The sequence below is a fragment of the Drosophila rhopaloa genome, unplaced genomic scaffold, assembly GCF_018152115.1.
Source record: "Drosophila rhopaloa isolate 14029-0021.01 unplaced genomic scaffold, ASM1815211v1 contig_3, whole genome shotgun sequence".
Taxonomy (NCBI): Eukaryota; Metazoa; Arthropoda; class Insecta; order Diptera; family Drosophilidae; genus Drosophila; species Drosophila rhopaloa.
The window spans coordinates 15,514,147-15,524,402 of NW_025335123.1; the positions used below are offsets into that span (position 1 = coordinate 15,514,147).

At 39.7% G+C, this 10,256-nt stretch overlaps 1 protein-coding gene across 1 annotated transcript; it reads left to right on the plus strand.

The window, feature by feature from the left end:
- The first annotated feature begins 5,450 nt into the window (after positions 1 to 5,450).
- LOC108048511 (run domain Beclin-1-interacting and cysteine-rich domain-containing protein) lies at positions 5,451 to 9,858 on the plus strand. The gene is made up of 4 exons (XM_017129245.1): positions 5,451 to 5,811; positions 6,833 to 8,694; positions 8,904 to 9,057; positions 9,116 to 9,858. Exons 1-4 carry the CDS (start codon positions 5,560 to 5,562, stop codon positions 9,308 to 9,310), a joined length of 2,463 nt encoding a protein of 820 aa, XP_016984734.1. The 5' UTR covers positions 5,451 to 5,559; the 3' UTR covers positions 9,311 to 9,858.
- The last annotated feature ends 398 nt before the right edge of the window (positions 9,859 to 10,256 follow it).

Consider the following 10,256-nt stretch of genomic DNA (forward strand, 5'->3'; position numbering starts at 1 on the left):
TTTTCCAAATAAAATTAGTGAAAAGGGTGTTCATATATAATGGATATATAATAACAATAATAGTTTGAATTTAAATAAGGCTAACGCTACTTTAAATCGTATCTATATCACATGATAGTAATTGTTTATTCTGTAATACAAATTCCAAACTGAGCATGCTTTTTCTCTGCAAGGGGAAACAAAGGATAAAAGGATCCCTCGGAGGTGAAAAATGCAAGGAAGTCAAGATAGTTGAGCCAGGAAGCCGAAAAACAGGACCTCTACATTCAATTCGTCGCGGGCGGCGCGCGACGTGCAAAAAACAAAAAGATATACCAAATCGGGAACGAATAAAATCGGAGGGGGGCGAGGGAAAACCGAAAGGAAGAGAGGGTCAGAGGTCACAGGACATAGGACGCAGGACACATGCGTGCCCAAAATGATTTTTCCTAATGCAATTTTTTGTTGGCCAGCGAGCGGAAGTTATAAAAAATGAGAGATGCACTTTTCGGAGGGGAATTTATTGGAAAGAATCGGGAAGCGGACTCGCAGATGGCAAATGATTGGTATTAGTGATGCCTGATCGGATTCACATAAATATTATTTGGAAAGGAAGTTGGCGAAAGGGAAGTGGGGGTAGAGGTTATTTTTATAACTTTAAAATTAATTTTTTAAAAATTACTTCATTGTAATAAACATCCATCTTACTGGATGTTCTCTTATCTTTTTATTTTTTTTGCCTCAGTGGTTAATAAATATATATTTTTTAAATATTTTAAAATGCCCCAATAATGTTTTCATCATAGTTTGTAATTCATTCATTCTTATAATATCTTATAATATAATTACATTTAAGGGTATTTTAAAATGTATATTTCCCATTATAAATACGTCTTATTAATGCCAATATTTGTTTTTTTGTTCCCATACTCATATTTGTATTTTTCCATTCACGATTCTCACAGCTTCGTTTCCTATCAATGAATCCATAATCGCGGATGCCGATGCCACCTCCTCTGATTCGAATTCATTCATCCACGATTCCATTCGCTTGGCCAACTCAACTCGATTCAACTCCATCGAATCAAATCCTTTGGAACCCTTGGAAATCGCACAAATTACGTTCCAAAGATCAACTACCGCAATCGATCTGGCGAATTAAATTCCCTCAAATAAACAATCATCGTCGTCGTCGTCGTCGTCGTCGTGGAGATACCATCTCCCGAAACTCGACGTTTCCAGATCATCGCTTTCAATTTGTATCAAATATCTTCAAAGGACTTCGACTTTGACGGGGCCTCGATTTGTTCATCTTTCTCCATTCTTTTTTCCTTTGTCTGGTCCTCCTGCTCCTCTATTTACATTCGCTGCCGAGGAAAATAAAGGACTCGGCGGGACTTTAGAGAGGCACTCACATATTTATTTGATGATTGCCCTCTCATATCCCAATTTTCTTCATCTTTCCGTCTTTTCATTTTGTTTTTTTTTTTTTTGTTCGTTTCTGCGAGGCTTGCTAAATTGCATTCTGAACGCCCGAGCTGCGTTAAGTCAGAAGTCGATCAAGTGTGGATGCGTCGCGCAGATGTATCTGCATCTATGTATCTGAATCCGTACCTATGCGTCTGTAGGTGGCCGACAGTGCGTTTCGCAACTGTAAGTCATTTTTAAAAACTCGATGAGCTGGCCCAGTAATGATTTTTTGCCTCATAAATAAATGATAAATATATTTAATTATATATCAATATTTTTATCAACTGTCAAATGTTTTTTTTAATATATATTATAGTTTTTGAAAATAATTTTAGAAAGACAAATTTAAACTCAATCGCAAATGATATAAAATTATGCAAGGCAAAGTACCTCCTGGATTATTTCTCATATACATTTATGAAACGTACTTTATTTGAAGTTTGCGGCTTATACAACCCACCGAAAGAGATGGAAAAAAGGAGCAGATTCGTTTTGCAGCTTCGTTTCATTGCCATTTGTTTGGCATTTTCCTGTTTTCTTGTTTTTCTATTTACCCATTGTATTTTTCCCGAAAAACATTCAAGTGGAAATTCTTTATTGAGTGCGATATTCCTATTCCTATTCCTATTCCCATTCTGATTCCCATTTTGACAGTCCCATCGCCACTCAGTATTCAAAATGCTCGAAATGCTATTTTTGTTTGTTGCATTTTGCATGCAAAATTTGTTTTCAGTTCCGTCCCATTGTTCGTCCTCCATTGTCAATTTTCCACTGTGCGGAGGCGAAGGAGAGGGATATATCTCGGCTTCTGTTTCCATTTCTACTTGTGTTTTGAGGCCTTTGTCTCGCTTCCTTTCAATTGCATTTGGTCGGAGCAATTTGCATGCCCCATCCAGGACCCTATATGTCCCTATACCTATACCTATTTCCATTTCCATTCCCTTTCTGTCTGCATATGTTGCGGCTGGCATTCCGGCCATTGTCCATCCAATCATCATTATCATGGTCGGCGCAAAATGTTTTCAAGCCGACAATTTGTCTGGATGGAAATCGGAAATTATGGCTGCCAAATAGTAGCATAAGTGAGCCACTTAAAGTCCAAATATTTGGCTCAAATTAACCCAAAAAGGAAGCCATTACAAATTGATGTCAAACACTTCGTTTTATCGGAAAATCGAAATATACCATTTCAAATACAATGGAAATATGTTAGCTGAGTTAACAATACATACATTTCCCTAAAAAAAATTAATGAAGGGAATGTTCAATTTAAAATTTATCATATTGACGAGGACATTTGCTTAATAAATCAATAAAAGAATTCCATTTTATTATTAGCTTACTAAAAAGGATGACGATTTTGGTATTATAATCATTAACTTTTTTATTTGGTTTTATTTTTTATATTTTATATGCTAATTAAATTTATATAAACAAAACATTATTTTCCTAAATATTTGTTTTATTTGTTGTTGGATTAAAAAAGCTTGCAAAATCGGTTATAGTAACACTATCTTATTGAATTTCCCAAGCAAAAATCCTCACAAAATTGAGTTTATCCTTTCCTTCCTGTTTTTAGTGATTTAATCCCAGAAATTGCTTAAAAACTTTGGTAAGCTAATGAGCAAATTTGCTGCATACATCCTTGGAATTTGAAAAGGAAGATTTTAGGGGGATTTTGGGGTACATCGAAATAATTACAGAAAGATGCAGGAATGATTCCGGCTGAAAAGATTTTAATTGCTGAAAAGAGGAGCTTATCTGGAATCTCATTGCAAGATTGTGAAAAGACGTCTAGACAATCGAGAAAAAGGATTGCTCACACAAAGGGAATCGGGTGTTAACCCCTAAATACAAACGTATGTGTTTATTTGAAAAAGATTACATATATTTTATTTATATTCATCAATTTATTTTAATACATAAATTGCATTATATTTGTGCAGCATTGTTTATGCGACAATATGAGATAAACATTTTTAATAAATTATGAAATTATGTTCATGCAATTCAAAATATTATGAAAACATACTAAATTGTTTGACTATAAAAACAGAGACTTAAAAATTTTAAAGCATTAGATTCCACCTGTATTATATCTACCTTAGATATTATTTTCTGCAAATGATGAAGATCATAAAATGATAAGATTAACTTCAACAAACAATCAAAACAATTTGAAAAATAAGCTTTTAATAGCTCTATAGTTTTCAAGCCAGGTGCCGTACCACTGGAATATTTGCCAGCCAGAACCAATAAAATAATACCCAAAAATCGGCAGTCCCTCATTATCTATAAGTGCATTATTTACATGGCAACCAGGGCAAAAAACACAACCAATAAGATGGCAAAAAAAAAAGTGAGTTTATTTTATGGCCGGCAAATCAATCAACTTTATTAATTACAAGTAATTAAAGTTTAATTAAGAGCCCACTACGACGCTTCTTCTTGCTTTTGTTTCAAGGTTGCATGTGTGCGTGTGTTTGTGTGTGCGTGTAATCGTGTGCTTTTGTGTGGAATTAAATGCAAATATTTATTTGGCAAAAGTCACAATTTGTGGAAAGGGTCGGCAATGGCAGAAAGCAGCAACAAAATGGTGGCAAAAGTAGTGCGTTTGTTGTTGCTGCAATTTTGTTTGTCTGTTTAATTAAAGCAATATGTGGCCTCCAGGAAAGAAATGTTGGGTTAATTGACTCATCACTTATACGACAAACGAAGCACAAACAAACAAACAAACAAACACAGCAGGAGGAAGAAAATGAAGAAGAAGAGCGCTCCAAAAAGCAGCGCAGTCGGCGAAAAAGAAAGAAGATGAAACAGTTCTCAAAACATGGAGGCGTGGCCATCGATTTGACATTTTGAAATCCGCGATTTGCATTGCGCAGAGCCATGGTCGTTTTGGGCCAATCAAAAGTGAGGATTCTGTGTGGAGGGCAACGCCCACACAACTAACGGTAATAGTGGGAACAGCAGGTGCCAGCTGGCGACATCGGGCGGTTGTTCCGCGCAACTAGCAGTTTCAAATACTGGTTTTCCCCGTGGCGCCATCTAGGCAAAGTTATTACAGTTGAGAAAAACAATTTTTTAATTAAACAACAATTGCTAAAACTGTGTTTAAGTGTTTATGCTATTCAGGATATATATTATATTTTATTTTATATTTTTATATATTTTTAAAAATAAAAGGAAAAATATAAAAATCTAAAAAGCGGCTCTCAGAAACTATTTGCAATAGGCTCTTTCCTCTGATATAAGATGAATGTTAAACAAAAAGTTAAAATTATTAATGAATAATTATAAAATCACAATAAAACGAGAAAGAAAGCTTACTTATGCATATACCTTTGCAGTTATACCGAACATTAATAAGTGAACGAGTGGCTAGATTATTCACGATCAATAATCATTTTTCAACTTGATGAGCGTATTCTGCGCCAACACACAGATTTATCGATATATGTATGATAGATATAGCAAATGTTCCTCCGATTTTGAACAAGACGATGATGTACGTAAGTATCTTTAAAAACAAATTTAAGAAATTTGATCCGATCGATCCTATAACAGCAGTTTGAAATGTTTAAATTAGGTAAAAACCCATTGGAAGCAAATATGACTGACAGTTTTATAATTACAACAAAAAAAACTAAAAGATCGGCATTCAAAATATTGAAAAGTAAATACAACAACATTTTAAAAGGGTTTGAGTCAGAACTAAAATTCCAAATCTGATGTTTTTTTTTAATCTAGAACGGGATTTCAATATAAAGAAACTTAATTTCAATAAGGTTGTACGTCTTGAATTTTGTGCTTTCTAACTGCATTTAAGTGGATTAACGAATGTATGAATAATTTGTAATAATAGTTTGAATGTGGTTCGATTTGAGCCTTGAGTCCTCTGTAAAGGCGCCACCTATTGCTCACGTTCTTGCTGCAGTATATTTTCTAGTATATTTTAAGACACCGTGGTATATTTGCACGCACCTGCGCAAGGTCACACCCTGCAAGAATCGCAAAAAAAAAGTATTAAAAACAACCAAAACAAGCGCAGAATTTTCAATTTAATCGCCCTGCTAACATGCAACAACCACGCCCCCCTCCACTGTGACAATGGCCACGCCCCCGCCCACTTTCGCAGCGGACGCGGCCGAAAGCGCTGTGGATGCGGCTGGTGACGCAGAAATGGATGGAATGTTACAAAATCTGCAGCAGAAGCACCGCCAACAACAACAACAACAACTAGCAAGGGATTCCCTGCTCGCGGATCTGCGAAGATCCACGAATCTCTGGTTCCGGGCCAAATCCACGGACGGACTGCAGCTGTTGGCCCAAACTTGCACCCGGATTCTGCAACACGGACTGGTGAGCGATACGAAAACATCCCATTGAATCGCCCAGAATACCACTCACACCCCATCGATACCCATTTGCATCAGGGTATTCATGTTTTCAGCATCGTTTCACCACTTATCGGCTTGCATACCCTGCACTTAAACCTTTCATTCAATTTATCTTTGCTATTTAGCCTATTATACATTAAATACAGCATTAACAAAATGTGTTTTCACCCGGGATATCTATGTATGTAGGTTTTAGAGGGAATTTTAAAATATTTCTCCCTTTTTTTTAATGTGAATTTAAAGAACTCATGAAACTTCAAATAAAGGGAGAAACTGCCATAAAACCAGTACATTTAATACACCCTTAGCTTCTAAAGAAACATTATCATAAAACAAGAATATAAAAAAAAACATTTTAATTAATATTAAAGGTCTTTTTAATTCCCTGTACTTTATGACAATAAAAATGGCTAAACAAATATAAAGATAAGAGTTATTTAAAGAAACCCAAAACGAGTCATCATTGAGTTTCCCCAGAATCTCACTTGCTTTTTATACAATTCCGTTTAAAGTTATCACATCTCAATTTTCATACCCTGCACCTTTTAAATTACTTTTTCGGAAAGGAAAGATCTAATTTCAAATCAATACCAAACTGTAAACATATAGTAAATGTAATCATATCAGTTTTCGTGCCCAGTAATAGTAATTGGATTCCATTATTGTTCTAATGGAACACCAATCAATTAAACATGAAAAATACTCTATTTGCGATTGTGAAGTTTAAATGTTAACTTTGTTATTGAATTAACAGCACAATCAAATTTACATAAAGTTTTACATGAAGTTTTAGTAACCGTCAATCAAGTCTTAAAAATAATATGGATATATAAACTGGTTCTACATGTACTACTTAAGTGAATATTTTCTTTGCGATGTACCAAGAGGGTATCACCAATTCGTTTCACCCATGACGTAGACTTCTCCCATTGTTTTGCAATCGAATTGTATTTATGCAACGCCTCATTCTCCGTCTTTATCAGTTGCAGCCCGTGGAACTTCAACGACTGTCGGACGACTTTGAATTTCTGCTGGCGAGTGCGGGCAAACAGCAGCCGCATCCGCAGGCCAAGCCGCCGCCGCCTTATCGTCGGGATTCCTCGGGAGGAAGTGCCTCAGTGGAGGAGTTCCTCGGCGAGTGGACCACCCGCTGCCTGCGAGCCCGCTGCCTTTCGCAGTGCCTGCAAACGCTGGTCTCCGATCCGGAGCTGATGGAGCTCTACTATCCCAGTGAAGAGGCCTTTCTGCGACGATCCAGTGACGCCACCGCCTTGTTCGTTTGCCTCACCGCCGTCCAGCTCAATCAGAGCGGCCTGCTGGGCCAGCTGGAGGTCAGGCATCAGCTGCGCCATCGACGCACCTGCTCCCAGCCGAACTTTAGCATCTCTCCGAAACTGCAAGCGGTGCCGGAGGAGAGGCTGCAGAAACGCAGCTTTATCAGGCGATTGAAGAGCCTACCAAATCTCAGTCAAGAGGACGAAGAGCTGGAGGAACGCACCTCCGTCAGGCGGCGCTGCCAAACGTTCAGCAGCTCCAGGAGCCACAAACTGAGGCAGGACTACCCGGATGCGCCATCCAGCAGTTCCTGCTCCTCGAATGACAGTCCCAAACGCATTCAGCTCATAAACTGTGACGACATAAAGATCTGGACCGATCAAACGTCCCAGGACTTGCCGCAGGCAACGCAGAATAGGCAGATGCCGGAGGCACCCAAAGCTGGCTCCTCGGTGGGCAGTTATCTGGGCAGTTTCTTTGGCTCGGCGCCCCTGCACACCAGTTGGTTTCAGCGGGGCTTGGGCGAGGACCAGAATTCCTTCGGAGATGGAGGCGTGTTGGACACCTTTCTGCCGGTCAATGGCCGAAAACTGAAGAAGCAACACACCCTTTTCGAGGGCGTCAGTATGCTGGATGAGGCTGCTTCGTCCACAAGCTGCGTATCGTCGGCTCCCTGGGATATTCAAGGATCGAGTACGACTTCCACGACGGCCTCCAGTTCGGTGAGCATTACGCCGGGCAGCGATAAGATGGACCAGCAATCGCTGGCCTCGTTCCTGCAAATGTCCCGGCAGACGCACAACAATACGCAGCTGGAGAAGGAGAACGCCCACTTCAGGATTTCGGAGGCCTGCATCACGGCCATAGAGCATGTGAAGTGGAGCAGGAGACTGGCCCGACCAGCGGGACCGGCAAACACGAATCCCTCGGAACCGAACCTCATGCCCTATGTGGAGCAGATTCCCGGCGGCGTCCAGAATCACAGTGCCGAGGCGGTGGGTCTCCAGCTGATATCCCGCTTCAGTGAGCAGCAGTTGCCGCGACTGGGCCACCTGAAGTGGCTCGTTTCCGAGGAGGAGGCACCGCAGCAACTGCTGCCCCTTCCCACGCCCAAACAGGATCAGGAGCAGGCCAGCCTGACCAGGGGCACCTCCAGTTGGGCGCCGCCGCGTCAGCAGATCATATTCACCGAACATCCCTCGGAGAATCGTTCCAAGCTGCTGCAGAGGCAGAACAATCGCTGTGCCGGCTGTGGGATGCGGGTGGCCAAGCATCTGCAGCAGCACTTTCGCTACTGCAGTTACCTGGGTAAATACCTGTGCACCGGCTGTCATCGCAACCAGATTTCCGCGATTCCCGCCAGGATCCTCCGCTCCTGGGACTTCCGCTGCTATCCGGTCTGCTCCTTTGCCTACCGCCTCATCGAACAGATGTACGCCTTTCCGCTGTTCCACGTCCCGGATCTGAACAGCCAACTCTACAAGCACAAGGAACTGGCCAGGGCCAGGCGCAAGAGGCTGCAGCTGCACGCGGTCAAGGGATTCATAGCCAACTGTCGATTTGCAGCGAGGTGAGTGGGAATCACATGCCGAGAATTTAAATTTGTAATATTCAGTACTCATTATTAGTTTCAACATTGATGCAATTTGCTCTAAAAATATCTTAAACCATTTTTGTATATATAATTACTTTGTATTGTTGAATATTTCTCTAGATATTGATCCATATTTTCCTGTTTAATTTCTAATTCAATTCACCATTTTTTTTGTACACTTGCAGGGAACAGTCGTTTTTCAATGCCATTCCGGTGCACATTACCCAGGATCCGGACATGTGGTCCATGTGCGATTTCGTGGACGTGCAGAACACCAGCATGAATCGCTCCATCAAGGAGGTGATCGCTCTGAGTGAACAGCATGTCCACAACTGCGTGGTGAGTGATCAGATCGCGATAATTGGGATCAGTATTAATAGTTTGTCCTATTTTTCAGCTATGCACGGGTCGTGCCTTCGTCTGCGAGCACTGCAAGGGCGGTGAACTTATCTATCCATGGCAGCGAAAAGTCCAGCGATGCGAAAGGTGCGGAGCCTGTTTCCATCATGCCTGCTGGAAGATCCGGAGTCGGAGTCGCAGCCACGCTGATCCGTGTCCCAGGTGCTCCCGTCTGCAAAATCGGGCCAGCTAGCATCCGATCAAAGTGGGGCTTAAAAACCGTAGGCGTGGATAGAAAGTCTTGGAAACTATGGGTCCAATATGACATTATCTAACTCCTTTTTTTTTTGTTTGCTACACTAAAAATATTAGTTTTACTAATTATAATACCCTTTTTATTGTATTTGGTTCGGTGTTCATTCGCCAAGACTCAAATTCGGGCAAATAAGCCTTAAATATTTTTTCTGAAACCTTTTCCGGCAACTGAAGCTTCAGATTGCAACAGAAAACTGCTTATTTAAAAAATAGTAGAACATGCGGTTAAAGAAGCTCGAACCTAAAGTTTCCAAGGCCGAATGACACGTTCAGCCCCAAGTGATTTCATATATTTGCTTAAAAACTACAATAATTTATACAACTACTGTACATAACCATGTAAATTACCAAAACTGTTACGTGAATCGTTTACCTCAAGCGAAAGATGTGAACCCATGTTGATTTTATACATATATAACAACTACGATACGAATATTTATTGCATACTGTATTGTATGATTAAAGATTTTATTTTCTTAACTAGCATATTGACTCAATTGCATCATATTGTGAGTCATAGAGGGCAGGGGTGAAAAATCCCAAACGGCGAGTTATTAACGAGTTTAAAAAGATCATCTTGGATTCATTTATTTGTAAAGATACTTGGAAATGGTATTACTGAATGTGGGTCTTATACAACTACCACTCAACATAATTAAAAATATATTAACATATAAAAAGCCGCGATCTCAGATCATTGCCCTGAGTACCAATAATTGTCAATGTCAAAGCTGACGATAATTTATTGGTTTGTCATTATCGCAAAATTTAAGATCTTTAAAAAAATTTCTGAAGTACATCCAAAAAAAACGTTTTTCGATCCAAAATTGTTTTTTATAATATGTAAATAAATTACTATAATAGCAGTTTTAAGATTATTAATT